Genomic DNA, 21,832 nt, shown 5'->3' with positions numbered 1-21,832 from the left:
CCTTTGACTAAACTTGGGCTTTAAATACCTCTCTTGGAGAACCTACTACAGCAGGACCCAATGATGGCCAGTCATAATGAGCTAAGCTTTGATCCTCCCTTTCAGCAACATCAAAGGCTGAAGCACTTGGTCATATGAGAAGTCACCATGGCATTCCAGAGCAGCAGGTTCTCCAAGACAGTTAAAGTAGCAGTATAGGCAAAACGTGTTTCTTTCATTTTCAATAGAGTAGGGTAACGTTATAACCATTATTTGTTTGTTTCTTTCTTGTTTTTTGCCATGCGTTACTTCACTTACTGCCCAATCGCCAAAACAGGAAATGAGAGGAAACCTTTCCAAAGTGAGGAATCCCTGTTTGTCACCAGAACTAATGCCCCAAAAGAAAAATGTCACCTCAATTCTTATTCCGGTGGCAACTCAAAATTTGGGATTTTCTTTCACTTTCATTCTCAGTGATACCGGTAAACAGTACAAATAGGGTGAACCTCCTTAATCCTTTTCGCTACCAGGTCCGTAAGTCGTACAGACCTGACAGTGGGGTGTTTTTACACACAATTCAGTGGCTGCAGTCACCAGGATTGTCTAAAACTGACAGGCAGACTCTTGCCTGTCAGGTAGAAGCATTTGGTTGGCTGCGCTGCCACCCATTTGCTTCCACAGCCCCCGGTAATGGTGACTTTGTATCCCCTATGTGATGAAACAAAAAAGTTGTTAAAAAAAAAATTTTATTGCAAAGAAAAAATAAAGTTACACACAAACACAACATCCCACCCCCAAAAATTTGGAGTTCCCCCACATATATGCACGTACGAACGTAAATGCACGCGTTGGGTCGCCTACATGTGAAAACGTGCAATACCTCCTCCATTCACACTAAACTGATGACCTGTAGGGGCTTTTGAAGCATCGCCTATAAGAAATATAGGGAACTGAAGTTTGTCGCCATTTCACAGATGCACACAAGTTAAGATTTGACATTGTTGTGTATCTATTTGCTCGGCGCAACCTCATCTTTTATATTTTCCCAAATATTTGGGTAATTTACTGGGTTTGTTTGCCCCAAAATTCAGTGTGTCTGTACTGAAATTTTACATTTTCTAAACCTAAAAAATTGGAACTACCACTATTTTATTCTCTAAGGTATCTGCTTTCAGAAAATATATGTTTGGGGGTTTTGTGTAATCTTTAGGCCTAAAACAATTTTTTTAAAACGTGTGCAAAAACTGCTCTGGCAGCCAAAGGGTTAAAGGGGGCACAAACTGCAATAAAAAGCTGACAGGTGTTCCAATCCCTCTCCACTCTATCCAAAACTAAAAAAAAAAAAAAAAAATTATACATTTGCCTCTAGTTATACTAAGTATCATACGGGCTGTTATTTCTTTTTAAGTCCATTTAAAACAAAAAATCTCACATAACCATATTAGACTATGGTAGTGGTACATCTATATATATTATTTTCCCTTCTCGACTTAGTATGGAAATATATAACAAATGCAGTGTCCACAGAAATACAATAGCCCAAATTGTGCGATGGGAACAAGCTGCTACATGCAATCCCTACTGACATGACAACTCTACTTTTGAAATCAAATCCTACATTTATGGACCAGAAATCAATATCCAGCATGACCCCAAGCATCCAAAACAAAAAGACATACATCTTGCATTGAAAGCTGAATACATAAACTGTCTTTTTATTTTGATCTGCCGATTTTAGTCCCCAGTGGTATGATCATACATACTACAAATATTGCTCTAAAACCTGCAATTCTAATGAAAAAAGTAATGCATCATACAGATTTACATTTTCTGCTATTGGAAATGTGTATATACGGATATATTTATATGGAAAAGTATATTATAAAAATGGGAAGAACTCTTAAAAGACAAGTTTGCAACAGTTGGACTTATTTACCAGAATGTTAAGGAATCCCACCCATAGTAATATTCTAATCTTTCATACATCACGCAGACAAAAAAATAAAAAAGGTTTAATGTTTACCATTATGAGCAGATCCTCCTTCATACACTTTGATAAATAAAGCCCAGGATCTGCATCATACATAAAGAGAAAATAATGAAAACTCAACTAATAAAGAGAAATTTAGCCTAACGCTTTACTGTCCCCTTTTACCAAGTTAACATTTATGACAAATCAGTCAATGCCACAGGAAAACAGGTCTATTAATAGGCTTCTTCCCATCAATTTGGTGAAGCGTATCCATTCTGACTCTTGGTTGACACAAAGCCCTTATCATAAGTGAACATGAAACATTCAGAATGGCTTGGACACATCACACACCTTCTCTTAGGTTTGTAGCCAAGGATGGCAGAGGCACAGGGCAGCAGTAGCCCGCTTCTCAGGGACTAGTTCCAACATGGGAAGCAAGAAGTCTGAAAATGTGGTGCTATCCTCTTCAGACCACTCATATTTCTCTCGAAGGACATCAGCAAGACCCCAAGGCTTAAGCTTTGAAATGTGTTTGAGGTCTCCCTTCTTTGTGAAGAAATCCTTTGAATATTTTCCAGCTGCAATAAGCTTGCGTGGGATCTGTCCCAACAGTTCAATGATCAGAGCGATGTGGTCTTCATCACGAGAATAGTCCTCACCAGAGTGAGGTTCAAACAGATAATCTCCAGTTGCCAACTCAAAGGCCATGCATGCTGTACTCCAGATATCTGCTGGTGTACTGTATCCGTAACCAATGAGCACTTCAAGAGATCGATATTGTCTAGTCTGAATGTCCTCTGTAAAATGCTTCTGTACCCAACAGGCATTACCTAGGTCTGCAACTTTCACCTTTATTTTATCTGCATTCTGAGGATCAAGAGGGTTTAGGAGGAAGTCGGAAGCTTTTACTTTCTCCTCACTGTCCTCTGTTTTTGTAGATGCCTTCTCTTCTTCAGTCACCTCATTCCTCTGCTGTTGGCATGCCTCCTCCACTTCACTCTGATGGTCCTGCTGATTAACAGACTGCAGAGGTAGCATACCTTCACCTGGAATGGGATCGGGGCCTTCATCAGGGCTGCATTTTAATGAGGAAGAAGCAGAATCTGATGGCCCTGAATTGTCTCCACTAGTAAGGCTCAAAGATGAGGATAATGTGTTAGAATTTGTCTGGGAGTCACTTTCAATTGGGGATGTATTACACGGTAACCCGTTAGCATTGATTTCTGGTCCCTCATAAGGTTCTAACTTGACCTCAGTCTCCTGGAACTGGGGGAGGCTGTCTTCCTCTTCTTCTTCCACATCCATTCCTATATCTTGTACCCGTTTCTCCAAGAGTTCGGCCTGACGTTTCTGCTTTTTCTTTAGTTTCTTCTTCTTGTTTTTTGACAGCTTGATGGAGGGTTTGGGCTGGGGCGCTGTACTCACCACCGATCCCGAGGGAGGAGGACCACCTGAACGGAGCCACTGAGTGGCGTCAGAGGCCAGACGTCGAATGTAGGCATCATTGACACACAGCAAGATATTCTCTGGCTTGAGGTCGGTGTGGATGATCTTACACTTGGAGTGCAGGTAGTCCAGACCCTGAAGGACCTGCCGGATGATGCTCTTTACGCAGGGCAGCGGCAGTCCTTGATAATTGGACTTGATGATCCACTTCAGCAGGTGGTGTCCCAACACTTCGAACACCATGCAGATGTGGGTGCCGTTGGTTCCAGAGATTTTGAAGTCGTCCAGGAGATGCACCACCCGCTGTTGCCCGGGGTCATTGGGATCAGTGTCACGTACAGCCCGGAGCAGTTTGATCTCGTCCAGGGCGGTCTCTGTGTAATGCTCTGCACTTTTCACCACTTTGAGGGCCACAAAATGTTTGGCCTGGAGGTCCCAGCACAGCCACACAGTAGAGAAGTGGCCCCAGCCCAGCTTCCGGATGACATGGTACCGGTCATGGAAGAGGTCCCCAATCTTCACATGGTGGTATCCCCCCTTACAGTAGTCATTGGGGTCCTCCTGCTCCTCATCATCAGAGCCCAGCATCTCCTCCTCCTCCTCCTCTTCCTGAGGCTCATCTTCCTGAGGATCGGGGGCAGAGCTACGCGGTGGAAGCTCCGGCTTCTTCACACCTTTCTTTCCCTTCGCCCGCTTCTTGCGAGCCTGGAGCGCCAACACTTTCCTCTCCATGGCTCACCGGCGGCTGGAAGACACATGCGCCGTGACCCAACGCTACTCCGACTTCCCTACTTCCGCCCAACGGCCGCGCTGCGTTGTCGCCACACCTCTTCGTCGCTTGAACAAGCCTCCTCATTGGTGGACGGGAATATCCGGCCGTGTAAGGAGGCGGCGCTTAGAGCGATATTTGCTGTACATTGTATTCCTTAACCATCGTATCTGAGTGTAATGAACAGCGCTTGTCCCTGGGGAGGGAGTATTATAACACGAGGCGGCGTCTACCAGCCGCCATCTTTGTACACCCAGCGAGGCGGAAGCACGTGGGGTCAGAGGAAGCTGATGGCTGCTGATAGAGGGCAAAGTAGCCCGAACTAAGCGAAGTCTTGCTGTACGGTGGTGGCGTAGCACTCAGTACACGCAGTAAGTGATCTTGGTTATGTGTATTGTATGGCAGGAGGATCGGTGACTATAACGGAGACTGTGGAGCTACTGTACTCGACCAGGGGCTGGACGGGGGTCCCTGAGCGATATCTGTCTCTCAATAATTGTATATGTCAGAGATCATTGTAGCGGTTCTCCTCCCACTCAAACTAATGTTAAGGGCCCTTCTCCCGCTGATCCCTAATACACCCCCCCCCCCACTGATCCCTAATACAAGGGGTCCACCCTCCCCACTGATCCCTAATACAAGGGGTCCACCCTCCCCACTGATCCCCAATACAAGGGGTCCGCCTCCACTGATCCCTAATACAAGGGGTCCACCCCCTCCACTGATCCCTAATACAAGGGGTCCACCCCCCCCACTGATCCCTAATACAAGGGGTCCACCCCCCCCACTGATCCCTAATACAAGGGGTCCACCCCCCCCACTGATCCCTAATACAAGGGGTCCACCCTCCCCACTGATCCCCAATACAAGGGGTCTGCCTCCACTGATCCCTAATACAAGGGGTCCACCCCCTCCACTGATCCTTAATACAAGGGGTCCACCCCCTCCACTGATCCCTAATACAAGGGGTCCACCGCACCCCCCCCCCACTGATCCCTAATACAAGGGGTCCACCCCCCCCCCACTGATCACTAATACAAGGGGTCTGCCCCCCACTGATCACTAATACAAGGGGTCCCCCCACTCCACTGATCACTAATACAAGGAGTCTACCCCCTCCACTGATCCCTAATACAAAGGGTCTGCCCCCACGATCACTAATACAAGGGGTCCACCCCCCACGATCACTAATACAAGGGGTCCGCCCCCCACGATCACTAATACAAGAGGTCCGCCCCCCACTGATCAGTAATACAAGGGGTCCGCCCCCCACTGATCAGTAATACAAGGGGTCCGCCCCCCACAATCACTAATACAAGGGGTCTTTCCCCCCCACGATCACTAATACAAGGGGTCCGCCCCCCACGATCAATAATACAAGGGGTCTTTCCACCCCCACGATCACTAATACAAGGGGGTCGCACCCCCACCAATCACTAATACAAGGGGTCTGCCCCCCCACGATCACTAATACAAGGGTCCGCCTCCCACGATCACTAATACAAGGGGTCTGCCCCCCACGATCACTAATACAAGGGGTCCGCCCCCCACGATCACTAATACAAGGGTTCCGCCACCCACCGATCAGTAATAAAAGGGGTGCGTTCCCCACCGGTCACTAATACAAGGGGTCTGCCCCCCCACCCACCGGTCACTAATGCAAGGGGTCCGCCCCCCACCGATCACTAATGCAAGGGGTCCGCCCTGCTGATCACTAATGCAAGGGGCCCTTCTCCCGTTGATCACTATTATAAGGGGTCCTTCTCCCGCTGATCACTAATATAAGGGGTCCTTCTCCCGCTGATCACTATTATAAGGGGTTCTTCTCCCATTAATCACTAATATATTAGTTATCAGGGGGAGAGGGACCCCTTATATTCGGTTCCTTCTCTTTCTGATCATGAACATAAGGGTTTCTTTTCCCGCTGATCACTAATATAAGGGATCCTTCTCTGTCTGATTACTAATATAAGGGGTCCGCCTCCCACTGATCACTAATAAAAGGGGTCCTCCCACTGACCACTAATATATTAGTGATCAGCGGGAGAGGGACCCCTTATATAGGGGTCCTTGCTGATCACTAATATAAGGGGTCCTTTTCCCGCTGATCACTAATATAAGGGGTCCTTCTCCCACTGATCACTAATATAAGGGGTCTTTCTCCCATTGATCACTAATATAAAGGGTCCTTCTCCCGCTGATCACAAATAAAATGGGTCCTTCTCCCGCTGATCACTAATATAAGGAGTCCTTCCTCTGATCACTAATATAAGGGATCCTTCTCCCACTGATCACTAATATAAGGGGTCCTCCCACTGACCACTAATATAAGGGATCCTTCTGCCAATGACCACTAATATAATGGGTCCTTCTCCCACTGACCACTAATATAAGGGATCCTTCTGCCAATGACCACTAATATAAGGGGTCCTTCTCCCACTGACCACTAATATATTAGTGATCAGCGGGAGAGGAACCCCTTATATAGGGGTCCTTCTCTTGCTGATCACTAATATAAGGGTTCCTGCTCCTGCTGTTCATGAACATAAGGTTTCCTTCTCCCGCTGATCACTAATATAAGGGTTCCTTCTCCCGCTGATCACTAAGATAAGGGATCCTTCTCCCGCTGATCACTAATATAAGGGGTCCTTTTCCTGCTGATCACTAATAAAAGGGGTCCTCTTCCTGCTGATTACTAATATAAGGAGTCCTCCTGCTGATCACTAATAAAATGGGTTCTTCTCCCACTGATCACTATTATAATGGATCCTTCTCACGCTGATCACTAATATAAGGGATCCTTCTCCTGCTGATCACTAATATAAGGGATCCTTCTCCCGCTGATCACTAATACAAGGAGTCCTTCTCCTGCTGATCACTAATATAAGGGATTCTTCTCCCGCTGATCACTAATATAAGGGGTCCTTCTCCCACTGGTCACTAGTATAAAGGATTCTTCTCCCGCTGGTCACTAATATAAGGGGTACTTCTCCCGCTGATCACTAATATAAGGGATCCTTCTCCCGCTGATCACTAATACAAGGAGTCCTTCTCCTGCTGATCACTAATATAAGGGATTCTTCTCCCGCTGATCACTAATATAAGGAGTCCTTCTCCCACTGGTCACTAGTATAAAGGATTCTTCTCCCGCTGGTCACTAATATAAGGGATCCTCCCGCTGATCACTAATATAAGGGGTCCTTCTCCCGCTGATCACTAATATAAGGGATCCTTCTTCCGCTGATCACTAATATAAGAGGACCTTCTCCCGCTGATCACTAATATAAGGGATCCTTCTTCTGCTGATCACTAATATAAGGGGTCCTTCTCCCGCTGATCACTAATATAAGGGATCCTTCTCCCGCTGATCACTAATATAAGGGGTCCTTTTCCTGCTGATCACTAATAAAAGGGGTCCTCTTCCCGCTGATTACTAATATAAGGAGTCCTTCTCCCGCTGATCACTAATATAAGGGTTCCTTTTCCCGCTGATCACTAAGATAAGGGATCCTTCTCCCGCTGATCACTAATATAAGGGGTCCTTCTCCCACTGGTCACTAATATAAGGGGTCCTTCTCCCGCTGATCACTAATATAAGGGATCCTTCTTCCGCTGATCACTAATATAAGGGATCCTTCTCCCGCTGATCACTAATATAAGGGATCCTTCTTCTGCTGATCACTAATATAAGGGGTCCTTCTCCCGCTGATCACTAATATAAGGGATCCTCCCGCTGATCACTAATATAAGGGGTCCTTTTCCCGCTGATCACTAATATAAGGGATCCTTCTCCCGCTGATTACTAATATAAGGGGTCCTTCTCCCGCTGATCACTAATATAAGGGATCCTCCCGCTGATCACTAATATAAGGGGTCCTTCTCCCGCTGATCACTAATATAAGGGATCCTTCTCCCGCTGGTCACTAATATAAGGGGTCCTTCTCCCGCTGATCACTAATATAAGGGATCCTTCTTCCGCTGATCACTAATATAAGGGATCCTTCTCCCGCTGATCACTAATATAAGGGATCCTTCTTCTGCTGATCACTAATATAAGGGATCCTTCTCCCGCTGATCACTAATATAAGGGATCCTTCTCCCTCTGATCACTAATATAAGGGATCCTCCCGCTGATCACTAATATAAGGGATCCTCCCGCTGATCACTAATATAAGGGATCCTTCTCCCTCTGATCACTAATATAAGGGATCCTTCTCCCGCTGATCACTAATATAAGGGATCCTTCTCCCGCTGATCACTAATATAAGGGATCCTTCTCCCTCTGATCACTAATATAAGGGATCCTCCCGCTGATCACTAATATAAGGGATCCTCCCGCTGATCACTAATATAAGGGATCCTTCTCCCTCTGATCACTAATATAAGGGATCCTCCCGCTGATCACTAATATAAGGGGTCCTTCTCCCGCTGATCACTAATGCTACCAACCTGACCTATTTAGGTGAATAGGGCTGCACTACATCGGCATGCAATGCACATTGTGGCACAGTGCTTTGGCTTTTCAGTAGTTGAAACAGGCATCCCAGAGACAATATGTCACATCTGAGTATCCTGTTAAATGCCTCTAAAATGTCATCCACTGTGGATTGCTTTTCAGAGGAGCAGCAATGACAGCCCCAAGTGTGAAGGAGTCCTTATGGTTTTGTAATCATTATAGGTGTCTGAATGCAAACCTTATCAAATATGCTCTCTGTTCATACTGCTTGTATGGGAATGATATTAGTATTATCCTATGCATAGATTTGGCTTCTTCTTAGCATAAACAATAATCTGTATTTTTTTTTGATGATCTTTATTAAGTGAAAGGTCAGCCATGGCATCCTCTATTCTTCGTACATTAAATGGACTATTTTCTGTGTATAAACCACCCGGTGTTATCTGGAAGAATGTGCGTGACACGTTGGAGATGGCGTTGCTGAAAGGTACAGTTACTTACTTTGTTAGAGCTTTTAGAAAAATAGCAGATTATTTCTTTGCAGTTTAAAGATGTTCTATGGTCACAACATACATGTTCATTTAATAACGTCAGTATTGTAACAACTATACAAACAATAGTTTTATTTATTTGACAATCCAGGATAAGCTCAGTTGAAAGATCTCCTGTCATGTTGTGATTGCAGCCTGTCTGCTGGCCATGTCTTTGCACACCGTTCTTCATTCCCTGCATGCTTTGCAGCTTCTTCTCTGCTGGTTTTTTGATTCTTAAAAGTGTTACTAAACCCATGACCCTGCATTCACTATATCTGTTCTCCCCCAGTACGCAGAACATGGAAGTGCAATTATTTTAGTAAATATAAACTGATAAATACCTTTTCTCATCAGCAGTATATAGCAGTCCTATGACTTCTATCAGTGTTCAGCCGAGCACTAGTTAATCTTGTAGTAGGAGTTTTCATACTCCTCTGACTGTCCTATGAGGCTGCATGACCCCTGACCCCTTATTGGCCCTGTGCTGATCACATGCACCCTCCCAAAGAAAAAAAAAACCCTCCCTAGCAGTACACACTAAACTGAGCATGTGCAGAGTGACTCCAAGAGCTCTGTACTATCAGATGGATTGGGGACAGTAGAAGGGGGAGGATCAGAGAAGACAGGATCAAACTTCCTTTTTACATAATGGGAAGGATTAACCCCTTAGGTTCTATAGTGAGTATAACAAGCATGCTTTAATGCAAATACAGACTGATTTTACTGTTGTGGGTTTAGTAACATTTTAAGGACCACATATCTCATAGTACCTTGCTTCCTGCAAACAGTGATTCCTATAGTAACTCTTGAAACTCCTCCCCTCTGCACTTCTGTAGTTCAGAAAGCAGGCTCTGTGAAATGTATGACACAGCAGCTCCTACTCCCAGGGCATAGTGAATACATGTCACAGAATGCAAAGAAATAAATGTATGGAAATCTTTACAAAACAAGTTTACAAACTTCAAGATGGTACAGATTATTTGGCGCTCAAAATAATTGAAACACAATGTGGAAATAAATATGATTTTTCATTTTGACCAGCAATACGCATTAAATTTGTTATTTAATTTAAGTTATTTATGAATAACCTTACAATTGTGCAAAATTTTATTTTCATAATTTTTCCTTTTGTTTGTTTAGAATTGAACTCTCTCCATCAACAGTCATCTCAGCAGAAGATGCTTTTTCTCCCAGAAAGCAGTGAAGGCTGCAGTGGGGTAGAACTCACCAAGGTGGTCACATCTGTCCCTTCATTAGTTAACCATGGGCTTGGTAAGTACCTTTCAATAATTTAATAATGGATGGTCCTTGAAAAATAACACAGGTGTACCTCGGTTTACAAATGCCTTGGTTAACATATGAAAATCCATTGAAAATAATGCCTCGGTTTACAAATTTTGTACAAATGTTTTTCGTAATACGAAGTGTATGTCGGTGCCGATTTTTAAATGCAATTTCAGGCTTTTTTTTTCTTCATGATAGCTCACAGAATTGGCTGTCACTTTCCCTAGAGTTAAAGGAAGTTTTGTTTCTTTTAAGAAACTAAAAGGAAACATTGTTTCTTTTAACTTGGGAAAATAAACTAAAAGGAAACTTTCTTTCTTTTAGCTGGGGGGGGGGAAAGTGACAGCTGACTCTCTGAGCTATAGTGAAGAAAAAAAAAAAAAGCGGTAATTACATATAAAAACCAGCACCATAATAAATCAAAAAATGGCATGGGGTCCCCCAAAATTTAAAAAAATAAATCCATACCGGACCCTTATCCGCCATGCATCCTGGCAGGTCAGGAAAGGGGGGAGGGGGGAGGACGTGCAAAAGCCCCCCCCTCCCCCCCCTGAACCATATCAGGCCACATGCCCTCAGCATGGGGGGGCGCTTTGGGGTAACAAGGGCCTCTTCCCCACAACACTGGCCGGTGGTTGTGGGGGTCTGCGGGCAGCGGGCTTGTCACTCTCTGAAAGCCCCCTTTGACAAGGGGCCCCCCCCCCATGTGAATGAGTATGAGGTACATGGTCCCGATACTCATTCACAAAAAACAAAAAGTGTAGTGTGAAAAAAGGCAGGATACGGTCTTTGACAAGTCCTTTATTAAAAGAAAAAACTAAAAGAATGTCCCCCACAGTAGATCCAACGTCAATCACGATGCCCGCCGCCGACCCGAAAAAACATTTTTTAAAAAAAGGCTCCGCTTCCGACGATGGCTCCCACCGTCTGTCTGCTCCGGTGGTTTGACAGTTCTTAAATAGGTAAGGGGCAGGGCCATTGCGGGACATCACCCCCATGTACCCCATTCTCATTCACATAGGAGGGGGCAGGTCCTGCCCCAAAGCACCCCCCCCCCCATGTTGAGGGCAAGTGGCCTGACATGTTTCGGGGGGGCTTCGCTCGCCCCCCCCCCCCCTTTCCTGCATGCTCATATAAGGGTCTAGTATGGATTTTGTGGGGGGGGGGGGGTCCCCCATGCCATTTTTTAAAAAATGCCGGCAATTCTTTTACATTCAGCAGTCAGTGGGGAACCACACATGGTTGTCACTACTAAAATACTGCATGACTTGATGAAAAAACTCATACAGTATTTTAGTAGCATTTACCGTATTTTTCGCTCCATAAGACGCACCTGACCATAGGACGTGCCTAGGTTTTAGAGGAGAAAAACAAGAAAAAAAATATTCTGAACCAATGGACTGCGGACACAGTACAGGGGATGACCAGAGACTGCGGACACAGTACAGGGGATGACCAGAGACTGCGGACACAGTACAGGGGATGACCAGAGACTGCGGACACAGTACAGGGGATGACCAGAGACTGCGGACATAGTACAGGAGATGACCAGAGACTGCGGACACAGTACAGGAGATGACCAGAGACTGCGGACACAGTACAGGGGATGACCAGAGACTGCGGACACAGTACAGGGGATGACCAGAGACTGCGGACACAGTACAGGGGATGACCAGAGACTGCGGACACAGTACAGGGGATGACCAGAGACTGCGGACACAGTACAGGGGATGACCAGAGACTGCGGACACAGTACAGGGGATGACCAGAGACTGCGGACACAGTACAGGGGATGACCAGAGACTGCGGACACAGTACAGGGGATGACCAGAGACTGCGGACACAGTACAGGGGATGACCAGAGACTGCGGACACAGTACAGGGGATGACCAGAGACTGCGGACACAGTACAGGGGATGACCAGAGACTGCGGACACAGTACAGGGGATGACCAGAGACTGCGGACACAGTACAGGGGATGACCAGAGACTGCGGACACAGTACAGGGGATGACCAGAGACTGCGGACACAGTACAGGGGATGACCAGAGACTGCGGACACAGTACAGGGGATGACCAGAGACTGCGGACACAGTACAGGGGATGACCAGAGACTGCGGACACAGTACAGGGGATGACCAGAGACTGCGGACACAGTACAGGGGATGACCAGAGACTGCGGACACAGTACAGGGGATGACCAGAGACTGCGGACACAGTACAGGGGATGACCAGAGACTGCGGACACAGTACAGGGGATGACCAGAGACTGCGGACACAGTACAGGGGATGACCAGAGACTGCGGACACAGTACAGGGGATGACCAGAGACTGCGGACACAGTACAGGGGATGACCAGAGACTGCGGACACAGTACAGGGGATGACCAGAGACTGCGGACACAGTACAGGGGATGACCAGAGACTGCGGACACAGTACAGGGGATGACCAGAGACTGCGGACACAGTACAGGGGATGACCAGAGACTGCGGACACAGTACAGGGGATGACCAGAGACTGCGGACACAGTACAGGGGATGACCAGAGACTGCGGACACAGTACAGGGGATGACCAGAGACTGCGGACACAGTACAGGGGATGACCAGAGACTGCGGACACAGTACAGGGGATGACCAGAGACTGCGGACACAGTACAGGGGATGACCAGAGACTGCGGACACAGTACAGGGGGTGACCAGAGACTGCGGACACAGTACAGGGGGTGACCAGAGACTGCGGACACAGTACAGGGGGTGACCAGAGACTGCGGACACAGTACAGGGGGTGACCAGAGACTGCGGACACAGTACAGGGGGTGACCAGAGACTGCGGACACAGTACAGGGGGTGACCAGAGACTGCGGACACAGTACAGGGGGTGACCAGAGACTGCGGACACAGTACAGGGGATGACCAGAGACTGCGGACACAGTACAGGGGATGACCAGAGACTGCGGACACAGTACAGGGGATGACCAGAGACTGCGGACACAGTACAGGGGATGACCAGAGACTGCGGACACAGTACAGGGGATGACCAGAGACTGCGGACACAGTACAGGGGATGACCAGAGACTGCGGACACAGTACAGGGGATGACCAGAGACTGCGGACACAGTACAGGGGATGACCAGAGACTGCGGACACAGTACAGGGGATGACCAGAGACTGCGGACACAGTACAGGGGATGACCAGAGACTGCGGACACAGTACAGGGGATGACCAGAGACTGCGGACACAGTACAGGGGATGACCAGAGACTGCGGACACAGTACAGGGGATGACCAGAGACTGCGGACACAGTACAGGGGATGACCAGAGACTGCGGACACAGTACAGGGGATGACCAGAGACTGCGGACACAGTACAGGGGATGACCAGAGACTGCGGACACAGTACAGGGGATGACCAGAGACTGCGGACACAGTACAGGGGATGACCAGAGACTGCGGACACAGTACAGGGGATGACCAGAGACTGCGGACACAGTACAGGGGATGACCAGAGACTGCGGACACAGTACAGGGGATGACCAGAGACTGCGGACACAGTACAGGGGATGACCAGAGACTGCGGACACAGTACAGGGGATGACCAGAGACTGCGGACACAGTACAGGGGATGACCAGAGACTGCGGACACAGTACAGGGGATGACCAGAGACTGCGGACACAGTACAGGGGATGACCAGAGACTGCGGACACAGTACAGGGGATGACCAGAGACTGCGGACACAGTACAGGGGATGACCAGAGACTGCGGACACAGTACAGGGGATGACCAGAGACTGCGGACACAGTACAGGGGATGACCAGAGACTGCGGACACAGTACAGGGGATGACCAGAGACTGCGGACACAGTACAGGGGATGACCAGAGACTGCGGACACAGTACAGGGGATGACCAGAGACTGCGGACACAGTACAGGGGATGACCAGAGACTGCGGACACAGTACAGGGGATGACCAGAGACTGCGGACACAGTACAGGGGATGACCAGAGACTGCGGACACAGTACAGGGGATGACCAGAGACTGCGGACACAGTACAGGGGATGACCAGAGACTGCGGACACAGTACAGGGGATGACCAGAGACTGCGGACACAGTACAGGGGATGACCAGAGACTGCGGACACAGTACAGGGGATGACCAGAGACTGCGGACACAGTACAGGGGATGACCAGAGACTGCGGACACAGTACAGGGGATGACCAGAGACTGCGGACACAGTACAGGGGATGACCAGAGACTGCGGACACAGTACAGGGGATGACCAGAGACTGCGGACACAGTACAGGGGATGACCAGAGACTGCGGACACAGTACAGGGGATGACCAGAGACTGCGGACACAGTACAGGGGATGACCAGAGACTGCGGACACAGTACAGGGGATGACCAGAGACTGCGGACACAGTACAGGGGATGACCAGAGACTGCGGACACAGTACAGGGGATGACCAGAGACTGCGGACACAGTACAGGGGATGACCAGAGACTGCGGACACAGTACAGGGGATGACCAGAGACTGCGGACACAGTACAGGGGATGACCAGAGACTGCGGACACAGTACAGGGGATGACCAGAGACTGCGGACACAGTACAGGGGATGACCAGAGACTGCGGACACAGTACAGGGAATGACCAGAGCCTGCAGACAGTACAGATGACCAGAGACTGCAGACAGTAAAGGAGATTACCAGAGACTGCGGACTTTTGGGGAGGGAAGGGGAACGGGTACCTGAATTTGACAGGTACCCGCTCCCACTTCCGCGGAGTTGTCCTTCCTTCTTCTTCCCGTGGCGGCTTCTGTGACAGCCGGGTGCCCACTGTGCATGCGCAAGAAGCGCTGCGCTTTGTGAATGGCCCGGAGCCTTGGGACCTGTCGTGTCCCAGAAGACACCAGACCATTCACAAAGCACATCACTTCTCGCGCATGCGTAGTGGGCACCCGGCTGTCACAGAAGCCACCGCGGATAGACTGAAGTGCTGGAGCGAGGAACAGATACGGTACTACAGGAGAGAAGAGCTGAGCGGCCAGCCCGGTATTCTGACATGGTGGCGGCAGAAATACCAGACCGGCCACTTTACATTCGCTCCATAAGACGCACTGACATTTTCCCCCCTTTTTTGGGGGGAAAAAAGTGCGTCTTATGGAGCAAAAAATACGGTACTTTTTTTCTGACCTCAGGAACGGATTAAATGGTTTTCAATGCATTCCTATGGGAAGCGGCGTTTTCGGTTTCCGAATTTTTAGCTATATACGAAAAGTCCTGCAGAACTAATTAAATTCGTAAACCGAGGTATTTTTACGCAGGCAGTTGGATCCTGTACTAATCTTCACAGCAGACATTCCCCATCCTCTTCCTTTCTGTGAACTTCTGGTACAGCTGAGGTTAAAGTGATTATAATCCCTTACCTCGTAAAACAACCCATTCAGTTTAAAATAGAAATGAACGGTAAAACATTTGTGTATAGATATAAAAAAACATTATAAATACCATTTTCACTTTTATATAAGTGATCACATTCCATCTGTTCTCAGCTGCATAAGTGTTGGGGGAAGAGAAACATCAGCACACTGATCTTCCCAGTGACATATTGTGCAGGGGAGGGAGGGGGGGCTGATCTTTGGACAAGAGCTGGCTGAGTCCCCAGCACAGCTAGACAACTGACCATGCTGTGCTTTCATGCTTAGTGTGGTCGGTTTTTAATAGGAATGCAGTGGGACTGGCAAGAACACCAGGGATTTCACACAAACAAAGCAATACAAAGAGAATAGGATACTTTTTCATACAAGTACATGATACAGCAGGCACATATCCGGAATATGTAATGTTGGGTTTACATATTCTGTAATTGCTCCAGTCTAAGCTGCTGTGAAATAGTTGCTCTGAAGACCTGTCCCTCTTTCTTCTTCCTCCATTGAGAAAAGTTATTTCATTGTTTACATTGCCTGTAACACTCTCAATCTCTGATGAGTCACAGTATCCTTTTCCCCCCATTTACAGATTGTGTTACAGGATGTGAAAGCAATAAAGGAATATTTCTCAATGGAGGAGATGGAGGCAGGTCCTTGGCATAACTGTTTCAGAGCAGCTCATCCCAGATACTGAAGCTATTAACCCCAGCAGCAGCAGAAGTTCAGAGACAAGAAGAGGACCTTTCATCGCTGCAGTGAAGGGTTCTCTAGGATCCAGTTGCCTGCACAACATGGGACATAACTCATTACTGGTAAGTAATGTTACTAAAGCTGTACAACAGTGGTTCTCAACCTTCCTAATGCCGCGACCCTTTAATACAGTTCCTCATCTTGTGGTGACCCCCAACCATAACATTATTTACCCAGTAATTATAATTCATGAAGTGTCGTTTTACCTCCAATACTGCTGCTTTTAACACAGTAACTGCTTTCAACACAGTAGCTGCTTTCAACACAGTAACTGCTTTCTACACAGTAGCTGCTCTTTACACATCGGAAATATGTGTTTTCCAATGGTCTTAGGTGACCCCTGTGAAAGGGTCGTTCGACCCCCAAAGGGGTCGCGACCCACAGGTTGAGAACCACTGCTGTACAAGGAAGAAAAAAAAAGACCTAAACTTCAGCATTTGTCTTGTTTTACTATAAGTACAGTTTTTGTTTTACAAATAAACATTTAATACATGTTAGGATTCCCAAAGCACTATCAGTTAACTAAAGAGACAGCACAGCTGTAGCAGCCTACCTTCTGATTGGCTTTGACTGAAACTTTGGAAAGAGTTGCCTGAGAAGTCACTCTGTGTTTACATTGCAGCTTGTACTTTGAAAATAGGCATTGCACAGTATACTGCTGACTGGTCTTAGGAAGACCTCTGAAAAAGAGGCTAAGGTTATGCCTAAAGGCAACAAAAAATCTAAATATTATTATGCAACGTTTATCTAGTTAATAAAAAAAAAATATATTTTTCAACTTTTTTTATTGCTGACCATAATAAAGAAAGCAAAAAATGAGTCATTATACATTGCTTTTAATGAATACATGTACTGGTACATAACACCGGTTTCATCTTGGATATCTTGTCTCATATTTTGACACATTCACAGTTAAAGGGCCAGCCTACACGTTCCTGAAGATTGGTGTAGGGCACAAACTTGACAAGTTGTCATCTGGGGTCTTGGGTAAGTTACAAAATGTCACTGCATTAGAGTTCGAATTTAGTCAATCTTCCTAAAATTGAAGTGTAAGCAAATTACTTAAAGGAGAAGTATGTTTTTTTTTAAAAAATAATACCTAGGTGGATGCAGCATCGATCCGACTGCTGCATCTGTCTCCCGCTGGCTCTGAGGGCGAGAACTGAGCGATCAGACACTGCTGATCACTCAGTTCTTGCTGCTGTCAGTCACCACTGTATGTTCTGCCGCATACGGTCGGGATCTTTCCCCAGCCTGGACTGGCTGAGTGACGTCAGCCCACAGCAGACTATGGCTCGCTGTTGGCTGAAAACAGGTCACAGGAGTGCAGAATGAACAGCACTCGTGGTCCACTGGAGCAGTACAGCCAAGCAAGCTGTGGCTGTACTTCTCCTTTAATACACATTTAAATGCATACTGTATGATAACTGTCTACCTGTTTTAGGATTTGTAATTTTGTTCAGCTAGTGATTACGAACTGCCTCCCCACACCACAGTCAGGAAGACCTGCTACCTCCTGGTTCGGCTTATTGCTTGCTGGGTCACTTCCCTGGGTTTTCATTATCCACGCAGCAAGCCAAGCATGGTTTGCAAGTTTCTATGTGTTTTTTAATACATAATCGCCATTTTGATTGTCAGGGAGCACTTTGCACACATTCCACACAAGGCCTGAAAGTTGTTCACATTAAATGGGACCGCTGCCAGGAGTGTGGAAACTTTTGAAAAATCGGTGCCCCAATCTACTTGTCCCTCATGACAATCTACTTGTCCAGATAAAAAAAAAAAATGTTTTAACCAAAACTGTATTTAAATCAGAGGTGATATTAGGAATGTCTGGGGCTTTTAAAAACAAAAGGGGCTCTATGACGACTTAAACGTTTAATATTTTTAACATTGTGCTGTTTATCTCCTCCTCCCCTCCCTGCCTGTCTGTCTGTCTCCAGCACCGCACCCAGGGACTAGGACGGAGGGGAGAGACCTTGCAGTGTAATGAGCACTGATTGGCTGCTCCTCAGGAACGCAATGGGTCAGGGCTTATCCCTTTCGCTGCCAGAGCTGTTTTTGCATTTTTTGCACAAGTTTAAAAAATCATTTTAGGCCTGAAGATTACATAAAGCCCCCTAACATTATATATTTTCTGAAAGCAGAGACCCTATAGAATAAAATAGTGGTATTTCCAATTTTTTTATGTCATGATATTACCGCAAAATTTCAGTAATAAATACAAGTATGTTCATTTTAGGGCACGAAAAATCACCCTATTTCTTTGTAAAAACTAAAAGATGAGGTTGCCCCGAGTAAATAGATATCCAACTTGTCAAACCTTAAATTTGTGCGTGCTCGTGAAATGGTGACAATCTTCAGTACCCTAAATTTTCTATAGGTCGACACTTTTAAAGCTCCTTATAGGTCATCAGTTTAGGGTTATGGAGGAGATCTAGTGCTAGAGTTATAGAGTAATTGCTCTCAATCTGTTGTACGCGGTGATATGTGACATGTGTATCGCAATAGCCGTTTTCATGCGTAGGCGCTCCAGCGTGTGCTTTTATGTTTGTATGTGCGTATATGTGGGGGTGGGGCCTCAATATTTTTTTTTGGGGGGGGGGGGGGGATGGTATGTGCTTGGGTGTAACTTTGATTTTTTACAATAAAATAAAATGTTTGGGTTTTTTTAAACTTTTTTTTTTTTTCCATCACATAGGGGAATGTGATGATTTTTTGGTGACAGGTTCACTTTATTGAGGCATCCAGGTTCTAAAAGACCCTGCATGTCTCCCATGTGCTCTACTGAATGTAATGCAGTGAACATCTGGCACTGTGTGAAAGCAATCGAGAGGCAGCGATGCCGCCCAAATGCTTCTACCTGACAGGTGAGCTGCTACTTGTAGGGCTAAAGGTAAAAAAAGCTACCTGCCCGATGCCCGTATTACATGTCCCGGGCATCGGGTGATAGAAATCGAACATCCCTGACTGCTGAATGGCACTACAGCAATATATTTGGTACAGGGATATTGAACCAAATGAATGACTGGTGTGATGAAGCTAATTACTTATTGCTCAGGAACCAATCAATTTTATACTTTTATGTTTGAACCTGATCTATAATATGAGAATTGGATACTGATTGGTTGCTATGCGTATTAGGAAATGTTACCGTGTGTACACTTTTTTGTCGAATATCAGAGCTATTGTTGTTTGACACCTACATCAGCAACAATCTGCTATGCAATTTTAGTTTGATGTATTTTACTCATTATTTTTTTTTTTTTGCAGTGTTTGGAATTGGCAATGGATCCAAGATGCTCACAGCCATGCATGAGAATAATTATACCAGGGTATATGTTCTGAAATTAAACTGTATGTATAGCTTTTTTTTTTTTCTTTAGTTTTGGATAAAGAATGGAATGAATAAAACTTATGTCAATATTTTTTTTTTTTTTTTGTGCTGTCTTACCTTTGCTTCCCACTCTGAAGACACAATAGAAAGTGAGAAGAAAGCTCCACAAATTAATGGGAAGTCCCCTTTCAGACCATTGTCACCGTAACAGGTGTTTCATTGGAAGATTTACAATTCTGGTGACAGATCTAAAATATGGGATTTCCCATCACTTGTCCCTGTGACAGTGGTCACCAGGACAAATAGGGAATCTGCCCAGCTGGGTTACTCAGAGATAAAAACTTGACAGGGGTTTTAACCTATCCCTACTCCAAAACTAAATAAAAAAACAAAATGTTTAGCTATATATACACTTAAATCGTTGCAAAGACTTAGGAACATTGTCCTTGTTTATCTATAGTTTCATTACGCTTCTTTTTCTCTATAGGATTACACAGTTTGTGGAACATTTGGTAAAGCTACTGCAGATTTTTCAGATGCTGGAAAAGTGGTTGAGAAGACTACATTTGGTGAGTGAACACATTTTAAATCCTTATATGTACTTTTATTTAAAATAGACGTCTAGCTGAAATGTTTTTAGTTTTCAATGGCATGGTAAAGAGTTAGATTTCTTATTTACTGCTATTTGTAACGTCATAGTGAAAGTCTCCTGTCCCTGGGTGGTCAGCCAATCACCCACCTGTGGATATATTTAGGGGTATCTAGTGAAATCTAGATAAAATGGGTATCAAACCATTACTTTTTCATTAGTCATTGCCCCGTTTAATCGTGTTTTAACATCTTGAAAATGTAACACAAGGGACTTCTATGAGTGAGCTATGATTTGTTTGGGGGCTTAAAGCAATCAATTTCACCACAGCAATCAAGATCTTTAGGATTAGTTTGTTTAATAGGGCTTCTATGGGATCCTTGTATCAGTTGCAATGTATATATAAGTGAGTAAATCCAGATTCATAGCCTTTGTGCCCTGGGGCATGACCACCAAACATGTAATATCATACCCTCTTGTCCACAGTCCCAAAAGCAAACAGGAGAGTAGTTGGGTACATACTTAGCAATCTAAAAAGGAATTAAATACCAATGAAATAACACATGTACAGTGCCTTGAAAAAGTATCCATACCCCTTGAAATTTTCCACATTTTGTCATGATACAGCCAAAAACGTAAATTGAGTTTTTGGGGATGTCTCTACCAGCTTTGCACATCTAGAGAGTGAAATCTTTGCCTATTCGTCTTTGCAAAATAGCTCAACTCTGTCAGATTGGATGGAGAGTGTCTGTGAACAACAATTGTCAATTGTTGCCACAGATTCTCAATTGGATTTAGGTCTGGACTTTGACTGGGCCATTCTAACACATGAATATGCTTTGATCTAAACCATTCCGTTGGCTCCTGCTCATTGCGATTCAGCGATATGCACGAGAGCTTTGGCTCCTCGGGGACTCTTCCTCCTCATTGGCTGAGATGGCAACGGGAGCCATTGGCTCCTACTGAGTCAATCACAGCCAATGAGGAGAGAGAGGAGGGAGGGCCAAGCCACAGATCTGTCTGTGAATGGATGCTCAACTCAGTGGTGCAGGAGCAAGCCTGCTTGAGTGCCCCCACAGCAACCTGTTTGCTGTGGGGGCAATCGGCAGGAGGGAAGAGCCAGGAGCACTGGCACGGGAGCGAAGAAGAGGAGGATTGGGGCTGCTTTGTGCAGAACCACTGCACAGAGCAGGTTAGTATGAGATGTTTTTGTTATTTGTTTTACAAAAATCAAATTACTCTAATATCACTTTAATATAATCAAACGTTAGAAGTGAGTAGAAATCTGTGA

The 21,832-nt window shown here is 45.9% G+C and overlaps 2 protein-coding genes across 2 annotated transcripts in view; one reads left to right on the top strand and one right to left on the bottom strand.

Moving 5' to 3' along the window:
• Positions 1–1,666: 1,666 nt before the first annotated feature.
• LOC149449490 (SRSF protein kinase 1-like) lies at positions 1,667–4,248 on the bottom strand. The gene has a single exon (XM_089693150.1). It carries the CDS (start codon positions 4,127–4,129, stop codon positions 2,309–2,311), a length of 1,821 nt encoding a protein of 606 aa, XP_089549276.1. The 5' UTR covers positions 4,130–4,248; the 3' UTR covers positions 1,667–2,308.
• A 39-nt stretch (positions 4,249–4,287) lies between these two features.
• The window catches only part of TRUB2 (TruB pseudouridine synthase family member 2), a 30,270-nt gene continuing 12,725 nt past the window's right edge, over positions 4,288–21,832 (top strand). Inside the window, exons 1-6 of the mRNA XM_089693151.1 lie at positions 4,288–4,537; positions 8,988–9,109; positions 10,296–10,427; positions 17,528–17,602; positions 19,889–19,950; positions 20,440–20,521. Coding sequence (XP_089549277.1) covers positions 9,001–9,109; positions 10,296–10,427; positions 17,528–17,602; positions 19,889–19,950; positions 20,440–20,521 — 460 coding nt within the window. The 5' untranslated portion in view covers positions 4,288–4,537; positions 8,988–9,000. The remainder of the gene's footprint in view (positions 4,538–8,987; positions 9,110–10,295; positions 10,428–17,527; positions 17,603–19,888; positions 19,951–20,439; positions 20,522–21,832) is intronic.

The sequence above is a fragment of the Staurois parvus genome, unplaced genomic scaffold (genome assembly GCF_062004578.1).
Source record: "Staurois parvus isolate SC_StPar_1 unplaced genomic scaffold, SC_StPar_1.0 ptg000616l, whole genome shotgun sequence".
Classification (NCBI taxonomy): Eukaryota; Metazoa; Chordata; class Amphibia; order Anura; family Ranidae; genus Staurois; species Staurois parvus.
This window is presented reverse-complemented; position numbering and strand designations above follow the sequence as displayed.